At 44.9% G+C, this 19,535-nt stretch overlaps 1 protein-coding gene across 1 annotated transcript in view; it reads left to right on the top strand.

The window, feature by feature from the left end:
* Positions 1 to 19,535, top strand: part of LOC128725409 (putative uncharacterized protein DDB_G0277255) — a 65,939-nt gene that overhangs the window by 14,781 nt on the left and 31,623 nt on the right. Inside the window, exon 2 of the mRNA XM_053819151.1 lies at positions 8,461 to 8,725. Coding sequence (XP_053675126.1) covers positions 8,461 to 8,725 — 265 coding nt within the window. The remainder of the gene's footprint in view (positions 1 to 8,460; positions 8,726 to 19,535) is intronic.

Here is a 19,535-nt window from a genome sequence, read left to right as displayed (position 1 = left end):
GGTCGCGGAATGGACAGAGAGAAGCGTTAAAAAAAAACGTGCATGTCTGCTTTCAACTGACCGACCCCCAGCCGCCAATCGACCCGGCTGATCCCTCGGTGGCATTGGTTTGTGGAAGGAGGAGGGGGGTGGTTGGTGGTTTGTGGCCACCCCAAAGGGGCGAAGGGGAACGTCTGCTGCACTTCGCTTATAATGCATTTCGTTGCAGGCGTGCGCATGACGAACGACTTTCGGAGGAACAAAAGAGACGGCGACGCTGGCTGCACTCTGCTTTTGCACTGCTCCTATTTTACGCCCATCTCCCAGGCGTGGGAGAGGGGTTTTTGGGGTTGAGGTTGCATGTCCCCGGGGTTTTGCCCTGGGAGTTGACGGGCGAAGGCAGTGGGGTCACGTGGGGTGGGTACGTCGGCATAGTCTGCTGTCAAGGGGAGCTTTCTGCCAGCTCTGCCTCGTTGCTGGCCTGTCTCCTTGCAAACATTGCCTTCTCGTTTTATCACTCTCCTGGCACCACCGGAGCGAAAAGGAGCAGGAGGTTGGCCCTATGGCCAAGGTACTATCGCCGCCTTCGGATCGTCTTTTCCGTCCATTTGTTGTCTGCGTCGAGTTCTGTCCGAGGTCCGAGCCTGTCCCGTCGGTCTCTGAGCGTCCGTTTTACACACCGGTTTGGGGGTTTTTGTGTCTGATGTCTGGAGAACGTGGTCACATTAACATTCGCATCGCTTCAGCTTCTCACTGCACCCGCAATGACTTATCTGATGTGGCGCTTATTTGCGCACAAACCACACTTGCTGCGTATTCGAGCGCTCTCGATTTTTGGATGAGTTTTTCACTCTTGACGCCTGTTGGAGTTTTGGACGCGCGACTCGAACGTTGCGGCATTATTTCAGTTGATCATGCACACTGTGAACCTGTTTTTGGGGGAGAAGACCCACCGGAGTTACGTTGCATGTTGCATTCGCCCACGGTCGTCCGTGTGGTGCCGAAAGAGGCGGTTGTGATGGTTTTTGCGCTATCTTTGCGCTTTGGCTCCTCTCGTTCCGGTTCGTGGCCATGCTCTCGCTCCCTGGCCACCGGGAATGGATCACCTTGAGTTGGGATTTTACCAGTAGGTGGCTGAGAAGCGTCGGAAAATGGTGGTGGGCCTCTGTCTCGTTGTGGCAAATGAATGATGAAGTGCATATATCGGGCGAGCTGTGGGATCTGCATTGTGATGCACTCTGGTTTCGTGTACCGTCAACGGTTTCCTTCGCCAGAATGGAACGCGCTTAAGCGAAAAAGGGTCGCCGGGTGCACAAGGGAATGATTATCTTTTTCAGCTGTTTTCGTCTTCTTACTCGCAAACTCTTCTTTTTCTTTAGCTGGCTAGGGCCAGGGGGCCTTGGCAAGCGCGGCGTGTATAATGAACAGGCACAATGCTTTCTGGAGCATATCGTCTGGACGAATGGACGCTTCAGCCTGCCACCACCCACTCTGTTTCGACTTTTGAGAGGAAGGTCTTTTTTCCTTGGGCACTTTTCTTGAGACGAGTGATGTGTTACAGAATTATCAACTTGTTTTATACGGATTTTTTTGTTGTAAAAAGCTGTTTATGGCTAGATCTCCTTCTCCCAATAGATGCATGTATCTTCTGATAAGCAGGCTTGTTATTTTGAAGATGAGCATCGCTAATCGCCTTATTCATTGTAAATTTAAATCCCAAATAAAACGACAGAAAATTATATGAACTGATATGTTACAGCTTGCATTGTTTATTGTGCTAAAAAAAATCATACTAAACTTGCAACTCTTTATTGAAACTTTGGTTTTCCTACTGCAACATATCAAAAGCGCACGGTATTCAGTTCAGTTGTGCAGTCAACATTCATTTAGGACCAACGCGTTGGCAGATAACGAGAAAGAGCGCAAGAAGACGCGAAGGACAACACGTAATCAGCGTCCTGTTACATTGGCCCTTTAAAATGTCGGTACATTAACCGGCTCGTAGCTCGGTCGGCCCTACGGATCACTCCGTTCGGGTCGAATTTCTTCCCTTTCGTTCGCAAAGAAGCATCTTGTCTATGCGTTTCATTCAGTTTCTTTGTTTTGCAAAATTGTGGCTATCCTTGGGTGGGTTTCTTTTTTTGTCTCTGCTCTTTTGGTGTACATTGGAGAGGGTTCTCCTGTTTGAGAGCTTTACATTCGCCCGACTCACGACGACGACCGTTCAGGGACATTTTAGGGTGTTGAATCGTAGTTCCCACGTTATGCGGGGTGATTATTTGGGAGGCATGGAAAATAGGCGTCGGAAGGACTACTGCTTTCAGGCCGCACTTGATGGGAGAAGGATACGCGCAAAGATGCAAAGAAAGAGAGAGAGAGAGAGAGAGAGAGGAGTGAGTGGAAGTTTGTTGGGCCAACATAACCTGGATTGTGCACCTTCATGTGTGGGACGTCGGTGGGCAGGCTGTTGCCAACGGACGGGGCTGACCTGTTTCGAAACGAAAGAGAAATCAAAGTGCAAGAAAACGATGTGAGAAGGGAAAAAAAATGGGGGAAAATGGATGTCTTACATTTTTGATCGAAGGATCGCCACCAACACGCGGCATAAAATCGTTTCTTTTATTTTATCAGCTTGGTTGTGTGGAAGACATGTGGAGAGTTATTTTTAACCCCCTACATTGAGGGCAGTCGTTGATGTTTCTCGAGCCGACAAGACGAAAAAAGACAAACCTCGATTGTTCAATGGAAGAGCAAGATCCAAAAGGGTTTGGCCTGCCGTGGCAGGATTTCTAAGTGTGCAAAAATCAAATGGAATCAATCGCGAAGGAAAATGCTGCTGTTGAATGCCACTTCATCGCAATTTTTCTTTTCGGAATATAGGTCGTGTCAATGCTGGACAAAGTCGTAGAAATAGCTACTGTTCGTCCGTTACTATAGTGAGTATAGATTTAAGCCAATGCCGATGCCGTACTACCTGATTTGTACAGGCCATTCGTTCTCATTACAATAAACGAAACAGAAATTTCATGTAATGTTTACAAAAAAGGCGAAAGCAATTTGAACAACTTGAGTTGTGAAATATACATTCATAAATAGCTTAGCAATTGCAAATGTTGGACTCGCGCTATACTATTACATCATAAATGGAATTACAATGCTTTTTGCCCTAATAATTGATATTTTGGAGACTCTTAGACGATGCTGTGTTCGAAGACGACACATGCGATTGGAGAAAAGTGTAGGTCATCAATACACATCAATTGCATAATGTTGGCTTTCTGGAATTGCGTGTCGGGAAATATGGATTATTAAAATGAAAAATATGCAACCTTAGTTTTGTGATGTCCCATGACCAGACAGGCATTGTTTTATAACTCTTGATTTCGTATAACACCGAATGAAACACCGAATACAAGCAGCAGGGAGCTACCATGTGCGAAAAGTGAGTCATGTGTATCAAATCGGGTTGCGATGAAAAAGAAGTATTTTGGCTTCTGCGGCGTGACCATGAATTCGTGCGAACTGCCGACCCCCGTTCCAAAATCAGCCGTTGAGCTGTGGCGGCAAAAGCGGCTCCAAATTTAATAAAAACTCGCTGCGTGAAGAACGCCAAAAAGAAGCAAATTTACGCATACAACGCTGCCGCCGGTGCTCTTCCGTCGGCTGGAGCCGGCCGGCGTTGTGGAGAGTGGAGCCATGCTGACCATGCTGAACCATGCTGGGCTTGTAGAGCGCATAGGACCAAAGGTGGTGATGGGAGATGCAATGGAGCGGACGTTACTTGTTGGCGCGCAATATCTCGTTCCCGCTCATTTTAACAACAGTTCTCGACACGTTGGGCACGCTGTGGTGGGGCTCGCAATATTTGCGCCACTCTTCTCGCACGTCAGTCTCTCTCACCTTGAACCTTTTGGTCGGGGGGGCGAACGTTGGCGCGTTCGGTCAAATCAGCCGATTTTTGCGCATAACACAGCTGTCTGTCCGCCGCGTGCGTCCTGACTCTCTCTCTCTCTCTCTCTCTCTCTCTCTCTCTCTCTCTGTCTCTCTCTCTTCACTCGGCCGGGCCCACGCGTCGTTGCGCTCGATGATTCCATGGGGTGGGATTGTGCGTGTGATCGAGCGGTATAACGCGCCATCACGAAGAAGGAAGCGTGCGAGCGAGAGAGAGAGAGAGAGAGAGAGAGCGATCGAACGAGCGAGAGTGGAAATTACTCTCGATGTGTGAACTCGGCTGGCGGGAATCAGCCCCAAACCATGCAAGCCTCTTCGAGGGGGGTTGTATTGTGGAGTCGCGCGTTGTGAATGTGTTTGTCGGCAGTGCGCGACTCGAAGAGCTTCTTCTTCTTCTTCCTCTTCACGTTGATGCGTTGGCTGGGAGTCACAAGCCGTGCCAAGAGAGATGGCCATTTAAATCCACCCTGACCACGCGTGCGAGGTGAAGAACGCTTTTAAATCTCACGCATACACGCATGCGATGCCGTGGCCACATGGACCTACCACCTATTGGATTGTCAGAACCGGATTCTTTCGTGTTCTATGTGGCGATCATCTGCGCGACGATCGCGCATCTGATCGGAGAAGGGGCGTCAAAAAAAAAAAAATCTCGAAACTCCTTTACAAAATGCGCGGCAGAACACGCGCGCTCGGTGGCGCTCGTATAGAAATTCTTGCGTGGCGAGTTGGTGTTGGACTTATATACCACTACCTTCTCGCTGCGAAGGGACGAATTGGATGAAATTATTTGCGAAATTTCTGCGATCTCTAGCCCCCCCCCCGTCGGTTGTTGTTTCACTCACACTCTTGCCGTGCTTGCTTCTGTTCGCTATTTCTGTCATTTTTGCCTGATCCATACCGTCCACCACTGATTCCCATTGGGTGTTGGACTATAGTTGTGTGGTGTGGTGCGTGTTTATGTGTATGCTTCAATTTTCGGAACCCCCTCCCCCCTCGACCCATCCCCACCCTTCCGCCATCCGTCTATGGTGCCGATTGCCCGGGGCGGATCGTTATATCCGCGACGTTATCGCCGAAGCTCGCAATAATGTAGGCTAACCTTGAGACCGAGCACGATTCACATGGTTTTTGCGTTTCACCCAAATGGCTCACCCCAATGGCGGGCGACACACACGAACATCCGATTCCCAAAAATGTTGAGCGCATGTGAGTGGAGCGCGTTTGTGTGTTTTTTTTTTGTTGCCCACGCTCCTGGGCATTTCATCGGGGGGTGGAATCGTGCACTAGATAGAGTTTCGAGTGCCCTTGCTATTTTTCGCGAATGTGCGCATCCCAGTAGAGTGTAGATTTCCTGGTTTCTTGTGCCCGATTATTGTGTTCGCACGACAGACGTCTCGTATGTCTTCCGTTTCAACGAGAAAATGAAATGAAAAGGGCTTAGGGTATTAATGGAGCAGAGCGTGTATGCGGTCGCACCTGCGCTTATTTTTAATTCATCGAGAAGGTTTTTACTATCAGGTGCCGCCAATGAAAGCGAGAGCGTAAGGAACGTTGGACTTCGCCAGCTGCTGCATCAGGCTGCTGCGGTACGGATTGTTGGACGATATTCCTCTCTCACGCATTCTCAGCTCGAAGATAATTACTATACCACGTGTGTTAGCGTTTCATCTGGGTAAAGCAGAAGGGTGATGGTCCAGTTTTGGTCCAGGTTTTGCGTTCGAGTGCGATCCGGAGTAAAAGTCAAACTCATGTGTTACAAATTAGCACCAGTGCAACGAAGGAAACCCGATGATTTTGCAGCCATCCCCCTCGAGGCACGTGTGTTATCACATAACAATGCTAAACATAACAAGCAATCGATGACGGTCGGTGTATTGACTGTTTTACTTAGCATGCAGCTAAGGAGAAAATAGTGCCTATACCTTGTAATGCGACGTATTTGTGGTTTTGTATATCCAATGCAGCGCGCTGCCTAAGCGCTCTAGCTATAATCCTATTGCAGCAAACATACACACTATTTCGGGAAAAAAAGCCACCAAACGACCGCCATAATTCAAGACTGCGATCAACAGCCAACCGCTTACACAAAGGCTAAAGTGTCGTAAAATATGAATTCAAACTTTATGGCTTTCGTTTTACGCAAAAAAGTGCGTCTTACTGGTTCTGTTCCAGGAAATCTAGTACGGAGCTAGCCAATAGTTCTTCGTACGGTAACACAGAGGTATGCCCCACCATGGCTGTCCATTCGAATCGTTGCTCGAGGGCGCAAGTTGTAAATATAAGCTTGATTTCCATAAAGCATAAAACTATTGAATCGTAAAAATTGTGGAAGAGAAACAACGAATCGCATAACGAGCGTTTTCGATAATCGGATTTTCGTTATGTTGTCATCCCTTGCGTATGATTGTGTTTCGGGGCGTGTTTGTGTGGAAAATAAATATGCCAGTAGACGAGATGCTTGCTTTTGGGACATTTTATTGTGGATAGGTACACATAAAACGCTGCAGTAAGTTTCTTTTTCGCTCTTGTCAACAAAACCAGGATGGAAGGTTATTGCTGCTGCATTGCTAACGTTGGAAAGCGAACGAAATGTGGCTGATGAGAAGCTTCTCCGCTTAAATTTACCTTGCAGCAACAGTAAAACAAATTACAGCACCTAACCTCCAGGACAATACCGGATTAAAATTACGATTTCTATGTTTGTGCGTTTTTTGTTGTGTTGTGTTCCGTTATTAGTAAGGTTTTGAACAATACGTTCGTCTTACCGTATTTGTCTCACTTTGATGTGTCTAATAGCGCATAAAGCTATACTTAAACTTCCCTTCCTTTTGCGGCGTATATTCATCGAGAAAACAAAATAAGCTGTGCCTCGGTAGTAGCACTTGCCGGTGAAAAGCAGCAACTATGTTGCTACCGACCAAGACATCACCTTGTTACGCGCCTAAAACAGATTATCATAACTGGGTCAGCTACACCTGTCAAATTTGACGGCGTTTTGAATAGACGTCGTCTGGTGGTAAAGGTCGTTCGCTGGGCCATCTACTTCTAACCTAGGCAGTGCAATGTTACATCGAATATGGCAGCACATGCGGTTGCGCGCCACAAGAAGGCGGCGGGGGTGGATAGGAGTTTGTGTGTGTTTTTGTGTCATGAAGCGTGCCGTAAAACACGTACGCATCAAACACGCATATGCCGCCTGCAAACGCACGAGTCGACGAGACAGCGCTGTGCAAAGTGGTTGGGGTTTTTTTTTTGGGTCTGTGGAAAACCCCACAATGAAGTCTAAATGATGGAGAGCCGAGAGCAGCTCGTGCCGCGTTACATGCGGTCTCGCTCTTTTTTTCGATCAACCAACCCGACTGCAATCGTTGGGGGTCTATTTTTGACTAGTTACTGACGCCTGCCGGCCGGCCGGCCGGCCGGTCATTTTGTCGTGCCTTCTGCTCGTAGTTTCACACCAATGCGCGGAAGGAAATGAGGTAAAAATAACCATTTTATCGTGTGTGCGTACGTGTGTGCCGGCTACGTGCGAGGCACGCACTTCGACTCTGCGTTACATGCTGTTGGAAAGATCGGCGACATGATTGCATCTATATATTACGGATGTAGTTCGTGTACCATCGGCTTACAACTTTCGTTTAACACCTTTTGTAAGTGCCTGCATAAACTTGTGCGACATGACAAACAGACAGACTCGCTATTCGCTAGCCACATGGGATGTTGGGGAGCAGCATGCATGTTAAACCAGATTTCTGAACTGAGAACTGAATGAAATCGAAACTGCTAGGAAGGCCAAAATTGAATTCGCAGCTGGCGAAAGGCCAATAATTGTCAAATGATATGTCGTGGATGGTATGTAAGCAGCTGATTTGGGTGCAGTTTGAGAAAATGAAATCAGCTGGTTGATGAAATCGATCCTCACTTTTATTGATCGAGTTGAAAAAATTGTCATTTAAAAACCCATAAAAAATCCAATAACTAAGGTGCATTGTGATAATATATCGATTTTAATGCGCTTGAGCATAGTATTTCTGAAATAGTAGCAGAATTTCTAAAGGCCTCACATCATCCCTGCCACTTTCTGGGGCATAACGGTATAGGCCGCCTTGAACGATACTTTTCTAGCTTTTCTAATTTTTGCCAGCTGATAAAAGAATGTGAAGAAAACGAAATTTAGGTCAGCTCGTTGCGTTGTTTTGTGCAGTATTTGCGTCCCCATGTGTTTTGTCCCCGTTTTTCTGCAAATACAGAGAGTTATGTGTGCGTATAGATTGTGTGTAGAAATAGAATGGCAGCTCGTCATTCTCAAAATCTAGCTACCAAACGCCGTATCGAGCGTAGTTGACGATCTTGTATGTAAACATATCAGTTCCAACGTCTTGCATGTTTCAGTTTTTTCTCGTATAAAATGCAAAAACAAATTCGAACTATTTAAACTTATTTATTGTTTTAAAATATGAGGAAAATATTTTTTCTGTGAAAAAAAAACACTTTAGTAATGATTTGATTCTTATCCTTTTTTTGCAGATATGTGCGATTGAAAAGTGACGAAAACGGAAGCGGTGGAAACAACAATAACAACAACAGCATCAGCAATAACAATAACAGTGGCGTTAACAGTTCTTCGTCGAGCAGTAGTAACGGCAACAATCTTCCGATGGATAAGGATGAAAAGCGAATGCGTCGCGAAATCGCGAACAGCAACGAAAGACGCCGAATGCAGAGCATCAATGCGGGATTTCAGAGCCTTCGGCAGATGCTACCACACCACGAGGGCGAGAAGTTAAGCAAGGTAAGATTATGTTCTCAATTCATAGTAACAACATGATGTTTATTTTGTTTTTGCAAATGCAAGGAATGTTAAATCCGTTTATTACTAGACTGAGTTTGTTATGAGTTTGATATTTTACCTATGACCAGGCGTCTCCATCATATTGATGTAAATCGATTAAATAAATTTTATTTTATTAATTTATTTTCTTTAATCGGATTTTAAATAAATTTATTTAATAACTGACATTCAATATAACGTATGATGCTGGAGTGAGTTTTCACAATTCTTTTTCGGTAAAATGACACGCATAGTAACAAGGAAAAGTTTTTGAACACAAAACGTAAAGTTGTTAAGCAAACTCCTTGAATTCACCGTGCGTGTTGTGGGATAAAAACATGAACCCACGCTACCAATCGAGTGTTTCTATAAATAAGCCGACTGATTCAGCTCGGTAGGTCTCTGGACTAAGGTGCATCACGCATACGGAAGGGAGCAGAAGACAGGATCGTCTCAGACGACTACAGGAAAGGTTGAGGTTAAGCTCGAGAAACCAATTGCAGTTGATTGCGTTGCGACGTGGTGGTCCAGCGAAGATTAAATACCGATTGGAGTTTTCATTGCCATATGCACGGTCTCGACCCTTCTCCGCCAAACCCACACGCTAGTTGGCAATCTTGGGGTTGGCTTCGAACGGCAAATGAACCGATCACGAAAACATTAAGCGGAATAGGCATTAAACGTTTTTGCGCGGCTTATGTTGTTTGCGTCTGTTTAAATAGTTTTAAAATCTTGGTAGAGTTTGTATTTTAACCCATGGGAGTTAAATGAGGAAAATCATTTGACCTGGAATTTAAAGTAAATCAATACATTTTGAATATAATTTGCTTAGTTCATATCATATTGGTTCTGGTGAAGCTGCGCGCATGCTTATCATTTCGTTGCACTTACACACGAGGCTGCGAGAAGGACGGTGTAATTAAAAATTAAAATAAATGCTTCATACCCTGACCTAGCATAATTTAAATACAGCGTAGCGTGCACGGTCGACTGGCTCGCCGCTGCGTACAGTTGACTGACCACATGAGTTCGGTCGGGTATTCTGGCCGTTTTACTGCCCGTCTGACTAAGAGTGGTGGATCTGGGGAGAGAAGCGTTACCGTCGTCGCCTGTCGATAGTCTCGGTCTTGGTTAACCGCAGCAACAGCGCGTTGCAAACTGCAGTCGTATTTATTACCAAAGTCCCGGGGATCTTTCGTTACCTTCTGCTGCTGCAGGCCCTGTCCCGCAACGACGATGTGTGCAGACCAGTGCTGATCGGGAAGCTTAAAATTTTTCCTATGCTAAACAGCCTTTTTATGATCGGCAATATCGACGATGTGCGCTGCTTGACGATGTTAGGGATCCGCGTGTGTTCGATATTCGTGCGGGATTTGATTTTTTCTCCATCCGCGTCGCGGCACTCGTCTCAAAAGGCTGCAACTAAAACTGGGTAAAAAGAAGACGCCTCCACGGTAGTGCTCCGAAGAACTGTTTTTCTGGTGACTATTAGCAAGAGCGACCAGCTCAGCCTGTTTGCTAGGGAAAATGTGGATGTTCCGAGAAGCTTAAGTAAACTAGCCATGTTAAATCTGGAAGGGTGCATCCTCTGCGGTCATCGGTTCGACGGGTCGTAAGTGCAGTAACGGATTAATGGATATAGGCAGGGAAGCCGTCTGTGCAGTTCATTATTGACGCCCCGTGTCGTTGACGTTGTTTGTCGTACCGGTTATTAGGTATCGAAGCATGCATCTCGCGCCGTACTGTGGGAACGTTTAGGCGCAGGAATCTGTGCAGAATCTATGCTCGGTTACTAGACAGAAGAATTTTATTTGTATGGCTTTATTAAACCGCAATTACAAGGAACGTTGTAAGTATGTTGGCTAGTATTGAAATGTTCGGACGTGAATTGCATTTCGTTCGACGGCTTTTGCTTTTGCGGTGCCTGGTACAATTAATCTTGTTGCTCACATATCTCATGTAGCTATAAAGTTATACAATTTGCAAACATGGAATGCAAAGGTGCTTTTATCATTTATCTTGATAATTTTATGAAATGTTCTACGCTATGTAAGAAATTTTTCTTAGATACCCTGCAATGAACCTTTTTTTGCTAGACTTTTTGGAGCTGTTTTGTAAAGTTCGATAGTTAAATACACTGCACCGTATAGTAACAAATTAAAGAAGCATGCGATTCAAAATTTTACTTGCAAGAAAACTGAAAGCAAAACATCTTCCAGTATTGAAACGACTGTACAGCAATGCCAATAAGGAAAGAGGTGTTGAGTTGTTTATAGAAAGTCCGATCTTCGCGGTGATGGTCGTTGGCATAAATCGTTGTTTTATTTGCACGGCGATTGCTGTCCCGTAAAAATCTGTAAAAGCAAATAAAACTTAAAGAAAAGTACCTTACGTTTTTGTATGATGTGAATGATATTTCATGGATTGGTTTTACATACATTTATCGTTTAAATAAAACAAGAATTGAGTGTAATCCTCGTATTCGGTTAGGTTTTCAGTTATTAGATGAGAAGTATATTGCTATTATATTTCAAGTAACGAAACATAAAAAAAAATGAAAAAAGGTGCTTCTATAATAAATCATAAAATTATGCAGGCACTATTCCATCGATGGTTTCCAATGCATAAGATTCTACAGTAGAAGAGGACTTCACTTAGGATATCAAAGTAGGTTGAAGTGCAGCTCTCGAATGGCTCTCGTGGATGCTTCATGCATTTTCTAGTCATTTAGAAAAAGGCGTTGGTTGCACTGACGGTTATGACAACGCCACAACCGCTTTTCTCAAGGTGCAAGGAACCAGTTGCTGCCGGTTGAACACTCGGTACTTCTGCCATAGCCCTGCTCGACTGCACCACCTCTCTGGCATGGTGGGAGATGAGGGCGTGAGCAAATTGAGCGCAATTTAATTTGCAACATTGTTGCTAGTTGCCGCGCATCGAAGACGCCGGTCATCAGACCTCCCCACGACGCCATGTGTTGTGTGTGTGTGTGTTGGGGGTGGTGGTGGTAGGGCGGAAAGGAGCAAAATATTGAAGAAATATGAAACGTTATAGTTGATGGCGGTTTATAATGTGCCGCTGACCCTCACTATCAGCAACATCACCGTGCCCTTCGCCACAGTGTTGCTCTCTTCCTTCTCAGGTGTTTGGGGGTTGCATCGCATACAAAACGTCACCACAATTATTCCCCATCACGATGCGATAATTTATGAAGCAGAACCGTAGTCACGTCTCAGCTGTGTGTGCAGTTCGCTTACCGGTATCAGTCGGTATGCCGAAGCTGATGGAGAAAAGCTGTATGACGAAGGTGATAAGCTACACCGAGGATGAGATCAATTCGTGTGAACAAAGGCGTTGCCTGAAGGAAACGTGTAGCTGTGCGCCTTAACGTATGATAGCAAAATAAGAAAAATAAATTGATTATTAATATTGGTGCCGCTGATGCTGCTGAGCTTCGGCGAAAACGTTGTGTACATATAAACCCGTAACACTGGTTAAGATGCAACCAACTTTCCGTTGCTGCTCGTGTAGGCGCGCCACGAATATGGACAAAGATCAATGGAAGGATTCCGAGTAGCTTCGCTACAGTGCAATGGTGTGCAGTATGTATGTAAGCGCGATGCGCATGTGTGGCTTCGCACATGCTTGATATTAAATGTCATAATCAAGGTTAACTGCAGCATAAGGCGTATGTGTGCTTTCGATACAAAATATTATAAGGAATAAGCAGTGCGTAGCCGTGCAGTAGCCAAAGCAAACGTTACCGGCGCGCACTCTGAGACGTCGGCACGGGGTTGAAGCAATGAAAAGATGGAAATGGAAAAGTAATCGTGTGCACGCGCAGGCCATTCTCGCGACTCGCAAAACTCGTTGAATGCAAACGGTTATGGTATGGAGTTTGCAGCATTTAAGAGAACGCTTTTGAATGTGCTGCGTTACAATGTCGGAAAGTATGTTAGCATCGTTCCATGTGAGAAGCGAGCGATACAGCAAGGCTCAGGGTTTTTTTTGAAAAGTATTATCGAAGCAACTCTTGCTGCAAAAATTTAATGGTTTCTTGGTGGGTGTTTGTGATATAAAAACGCCACTATGCCTTCAAGTGTCAACTAACTCATTCCGTAATAAGCACCAATGTCCGGTGTCCATGATCGCATTAATCATCGAACACGCATGCGGTATGCCAGATATGGTAGTGAGTTCTTTGCATGGGCGGGTATCTGTACCGTACCTCACTGTCGGTAGTGTGAAAAAGCACCACCCATGCACATGATGATGAGTACTACAAGATACTTTCAGCTGTTGCACGACGATATCAGACAAAGCGCGAGGGTCGGCGCTATGGTCGGTAATTAGAAACGTTTTTCGTACCTCAATAAATTACACTCTGCCGCACCGGAACTGAGCCGACCCTCGACCGTCGACTTCCCTTTTCCTTCTTTCATGAAAACGGCACCCAGCCCATGCCATTCAGACCATTGATTCCTGTTCCATCGGCATAACTGCATCTTTCGCCGGCACTGAGGCCAGAAGAAATGGGCCAAAATGTTGGCGGATAATTTATAGTAACGCCTCGGGCCATTCTGCTAGCGAGCTCGGGTGCCGCCGACGTAATGGTGGCGTGCTATCTTATTTCCCTGTGCTGCAGAAGAGAGGGTGGGCTTTTGATGACGCTCTTTGCCATTGTGTGCGGGCATGTGAGTCTTCATTCTTGTTTGGTGAGGTGTGTTTGGCTTCGGGGGAATGGTGCTATGGTGGTAGGCGAATCCGGTCGCCACCTACCAGATCCTTCCGGTAATTTGTGGGCAGTACCGCACACAATAAGGCGTTGCACGGGTAAGTGGTAAGTAAATGCATAAACATTCCCGCTTCAGCAGCAGCCAGCCTTCCTGCAACAACACCTTCCGCAAACGGCAGTGTAACTGTCGGCGGCAGCGGCATGACAGAGGGCGCAACAATGTTGCGAAATTAATTTAGTTTGTTTCTCGCTGCCGCCCCTGGCGGTGGCACTGTTCCCTTGACGCCTGGTCTTCTCGAGGCGTGGTTGTGCCAGAATTATCATATTTTACGATCGTTACAGCACGCCAGTGGCAAAAGTCTGCGGAGGTTGTTGTTGGCATTGTTGTGAGCAAACGTCGGCAAAGGATGCTTCCACCTTCGTCGTCTAGTATCGATACACCGCTGGATGCAGTGTGTGGCTATCAGATGGACCACGAAATAGGCGATCATAAATAATGCATCTTTGGTGCAATTGCCTCCTACGCATTCATTTCGATTATATGTCTGGTTTAGAGCAATGCAAACACAAAGCTCTGTGTTAGGGAATAAAAGAAATCTGTATTTTTATGGTGTTTATAGGATTTGAAGGTTTCACATAGCGCAGTGATAGATATTTTACTTTTGCCATTTGAAGGGATGCGTACAACACCAGATGGAGATGGAGTTTAGTCATGTCTGTAATGCAATCTAGTGCAGCTATACATTGTCATGTGTGACACGTTTGGAAGTTTCCCTGACTGTTAATGAGTGCTCTTAAACGCGTCGAACGGCGGTCGCAGCATTGCGTTTATCCATTGCAGTGCACAGCACAAGCCCGTAATCAACAGCGGTACTTTATACGACCGGAATGAGCTGTCGTAGGTCAGTGTCAGTGGCGCGTTGAATTGGCGCACAGACATGGTTGGATTTGTGTTTCTCTTTTTCTGCTTCGATTGTCGTTCAACTTGCATCGTTGTTGCACCATTCGCCAAACCATTCGCTGCGTAGGAAACTCCTTGCTGCAGTTGGTTTATGATTAGTTTGTTTATTCATTCGCCTAGACCTCTGGGTAGGAGGCCGCCTTCCCATTGACGGACACCACCGCCCACACAATGTCGGGTGCAGTATTATGCAGTCGCGATGTGTGGAATGCAGTCCACTTTGTTTCACTGCCCTACCCCTTGGTGTCTACGGGCCATTTCATATGCGACCTTTAAACGATGGTTACCTTTGGTGGGAAGTACTGGTCGAACTTCAATGGAGGGCATTCGGTGTTGGGTGACCTCTGTAAGGACCTGATCATTGACACCGCTGTTTAATGAAAAGTGAAACATAAATTCGAGCGCTTGAGTGTTCGAAAACAAGGAGAACACGTGTGGTAAATGATGAATGAACGAACATTGGAGAGCAAAAACAGTTGCAAATTAAGTTGCAGCGCTCGATAGGCTGCTAAATTCGAAAACAACAAATCGCATGGACATGCCGTGCTGAAGTGCGAGGTTTGACTCCACTGATCGTGTATTCGATCATCCATCGGATTCGGGGTGCGTTTGCGGCCCATTACTCTTACTGAAATTAGAGAGGCAGCAACGATGACATACTCCAGCCCGCTGGGTGGGAGCCAAGGCGATTCAAAATGCATGGCAGCGTGGCAGACGAGTATGCAGGGTTGGGCAGGATGGGCAGGCTGGGTGCGGTGAAGAGTCCGAGTCCAGACGAGAGGTGGTGTGGTTGGTGTTTATAGCGAGAGACAAGCGATGGGCCCGGCCCAAGTGTCTGTATGTGAATGTTTCGATTGGGTTTGTGTTGCTGTTGCCGTTTGTTGTTGTTGGTCGGCCTCGTTGTTGTTGCTGCCGTTGTTGCGGAAGGTCTTTATTTTTTTCATTTCATTCATCCATCCATCCATCCGATCCCGAGCCGTCTGTCCGCGCCGAACGCTCACGCGTCACTCGGGTAGCTTGTTCATTCATATTGAGTCAACGAATCCGTCCGGTCGCTCAATGGGCGAAAAGTGGGAGAAGAAAAAATAACTCCACACGCGACGAGATAGGTTATGAAGGGAAAAAGTGGTTTCATTCATAAAATACCGTTATCTGCGGTACGTTTGGTTTGCTTCGCAATACGCGGTTTCGACGCAGCAACGATTTAATCGTATGGATTGTTAATTCGATCTTCACCTTGGCGTTACATTTTTTTTTTCAATTTTGCACTTCCCACACTACTGGAAATGATGAAAGTTAATTAGGTTTTGAGCAAACCTTATAATACTAGCATATTGTAAGCTATCCATTTGTGTATTGCTGTATACTGTATTGTGACACAATTTGAAACACTTATGAATAATGGGCGAAATTACGCTTGTTCTGTTGCAACATGCTTTAGAATCGGAAACCCCTTCCATCATTGGTGCTGATATTTCCAATCCACTGTACTGGTGTTGTTTCTCTCATACAACATGGAACCTCCTCCAATCTTATGGTCAATCTGAGCTTTCTTCAACGAACAACTTGTTTCGGAAGTCGGACATCCGTTTTGATCGTGGTTGAGCCGAACAGGAAGAAATCACTCATGAATAATGCATTCTATTGGTCACCATATGGTTATGGATTGTGGTCGGGGCAAAAACTAGAGAAAGACGAAGACATAGAGAGGGCAAAAAAACTCTTAGCTTAGTGGCGTTGGGACAAGATGGGGAAGTCAATCAGTTCGTTTGTTAGCGGCATGAATTAATTCCTTTCAGCGTTGGATCGTAGAACGAGTGTTGTTGGGTGGAAGCATGAGCCAGTTTTCTCTGCATTATGGGAGATGGTTGTCGCTAAGATATAGGGTGGATAAAATTTTTTAGCGGCATGTGATAACGTCATGAAGTTCCACGGCCTTTAATCACGAGATGCGGTCCTCGCGGGCTCTGTGAGAACGCCTGTGAGGGGTACCGAAATGCATAATGCATTTATGCAAGCACGATGGTGATCACAGGTAATGGTAAATGGATGAGCCTAAAGATGGTTTGCGTTATCAGCCATAATGCAAGATCATAGACGAAACACGGGCATAGGAGCTGGGCTGGGTCACCCGTATATATGACAGGTTGATTATCGTTGTTATCGCTCTTCATCGCTCTTTATTAGTTATTAGAAAATGCTACACCCCCATCCAGCCCTGTAGCTTGCCCCGTGGATAAACGCACGGCCTGTCGAGAGTAACGATGACACTAATGATGTGCATTAAGCGGCGGTGCAAGAGATGCATTAGCTCTCGATCGTGATGATATTGTGGGAAAGGATTTCCAGAGGCATGGCCTCTCTGCGTGCAACGTGCTATCAGATGAAATGCGTACACTTTCACAAGCAGCTGAGCGTCATTTCAAACAAGAGTATGCCTTTGAACTCACGTTTAGTCGCTAGTTTTGATTTTACTGTTACAAGCCATTATGGTTAATCAGCGCACCACTAATCATCGTGTGGAATTCGTCTGTGGTTGAAAGCTAATAGTACCACTACCAAAAAGATAACGCAAGAGACGTTTGTAGTCATTAAAAATGAATTACCGCAGCCCAGTTTTGTGCGGCTTCTATGCACCGGAAAAAAAAATGTTTCTGCATACATCAACACTCACCCCACATCCCACCCATTCTGTTCTCCCTACGGTCACCGCTTCGCTTCACGATATTTAACTAGCTTGACGTTGTGATGCGAGTGGTAAGTGAACGATTGCCTGCAAGGGTTAAAGCAATGTGTTTTAAAACACAAATGAGATTGTTTTGTAATGCATCTTTCGGCGCTCCGAGCCTCTGAAAATATTCTGCACTAGCTGGCAATAGCTTTTGTGTGGGCCAGAGTCAACTGATGCCATTCCAACCAACATGAAGTGTTCAAAGACAAAAAAAATAGTTTGGAAATACTCACCCACGCACCAATAAATGCATCGTATAATTAATCTACTATTTCAGATGGGGTAATGGTACAACGGAAGCTCAGATCATGATATCCTATCGACTGATAATTAGTCATTAAATATATGCACGGCTTCAGAGAGGGAATGGTGTGAGCGTTGAACAGTATGAAGTAATTACTGGCACCATCCTTCATGAGAACCTCGAGTAAATTGGTCACATGAGCTTGCACACATGTGACGCTCATATTCGGCAGCATAATACACGTTCGGGAGGTAAATAACAGCAACAAAAAGCCTGATAACCACATCATCATCATCCGGCCTAAGGGTGCTCCGGACATTCTGTGCTCCATTTGTGATGGGCTTTTGTCTGACTGATTCCACCTGCAAACAGTACTTGTAGAGGATGGTGCGTAGTTGTGTGTGTGTCTACGTGGAATGCAATCTGTGTAAAAATCTGTTTTATTACCGTAAATTAGTTCTCCCATCTATGCCGCATGGGCGATTTCATTTCCTTGAGCCTCGTGAGGTTTCATTTTGCCGCCATGTGGTCAGAGTAACTTCCGGCGAGAGATGAGTTAGCATGGTAAATTGATAAAAACATGTTGCGTTGGTTTCAATTTAAAATTTCGATTTATTATTTCACCGTTTACATCTGCTAGATCGATAGAAGGTCGATTCGAAGATTTGATTTCTTTTTATTTTTATACACTGCATCCTACTGAAATAAAAGCTAGGCTGTGTGAACAGACTATAAATAATACTAAATTTATCATGTGTTAAAGATGGATTTTACCCCTTATAAAACCCTGAGAAAAAGGTTCTTTCTCATGGTTTTACTTGTATTACTTTTCTAATAAAAATTTGAAGCTGCTAGCTACATTGTCTTTGTTCCAACAATGTAGTGCCGGGCCATTTCTCTTATCTTCAATACATTGTGGCGCGCAACATGTAGAAACAATGCCTAAGTCATATTAGAAACGCATAAATGTCTAACCGAGTGTCATAGCATGACGTTGAAAAGGGATGTGCAGCAGAATGTGGAAAGTGGAAGTATTATGATCGTAAAACTGCAACAGATTATTCATGGCGTGAACGATCGTTTGTTATTTTCTTCTCACCTGCTCACCTGTTGCAGCTTAGTATAAGATTGATGTCTCTGGGATTGAGGAAACTATTTTTGCGCTTTACAATATTGAAAAGCAACCGTCGCAAATTTGGATCCTTGAAAGTGTGGTTTTTAACATTTTTGACCCCATGTTACACACATATACAAAGAAATAAATTGAAAAGACCTCCTTGGTCATAACATAAATTAGAAGAATCCCAGAATCCTTGCTAGCAATATATTGATTTGAGCAATGGTTGTTTTTGTATAATATTGGTGATATAGTATAGCCAATGCATGTTAAAATACAAAAATCGCGCATGATAAATCACTTGATAACGCTTTTTGCTGAAGAGCTTGCTTCTTGCTGGTAAGTTTAGCCAGCTCACATGCTATAGTCTTAAGATATTTGCATAGAGGCAATAAATAATGAACGAATAATAGATATTTTACCCTACGGCGCTACATACGGACGCAAAGTTATGACGGCTGCGCTTCAAAGCATAAGTCGTAAAACGAACATTAACTCTACGAGAACGTTTCTCGGATATCTCATTACTGGCTCGTCCACTCCAGCGGCGATCATAAACGTGTCAGGGTTGGATCGCAAGGTATTGCGATCACAGAGCATATTCTTGTAGATCTGTTCAGTCAATAACATTTACAGAACATCACAGGCGTCGCGTGTGTACCTTTTGCTGAAATTTATGGGATAGAAACTTACTCACCGTGTATGCCTTGTTTGTATGGTGCCTTAAAAAAATCGTTTACTAGGCATCCTTTGATCCTGCTGCTTATTGCAAGATAAATGAGCAATAAATTGAATTGTAAAGAAATAATTATTCAAACAGACCTCGGATATCCATTAGATGGATAGCTCGACACATCCGGAAACGTTACCCATGCAAATCAAATGACATTGGTGTTTCATTGCCACGGGGTCTCTATAAATGGGTTCTTTCCATGACAAGGTAAACGAGTATGAACGAAAAAATACAATAAAACAAAAAGAAA

This window comes from Anopheles nili, chromosome 3 (genome assembly GCF_943737925.1).
Source record: "Anopheles nili chromosome 3, idAnoNiliSN_F5_01, whole genome shotgun sequence".
Taxonomy (NCBI): Eukaryota; Metazoa; Arthropoda; class Insecta; order Diptera; family Culicidae; genus Anopheles; species Anopheles nili.
Note: the sequence above shows the minus strand (reverse complement) of the source record. Positions and strands in the feature narration are given on the sequence as shown.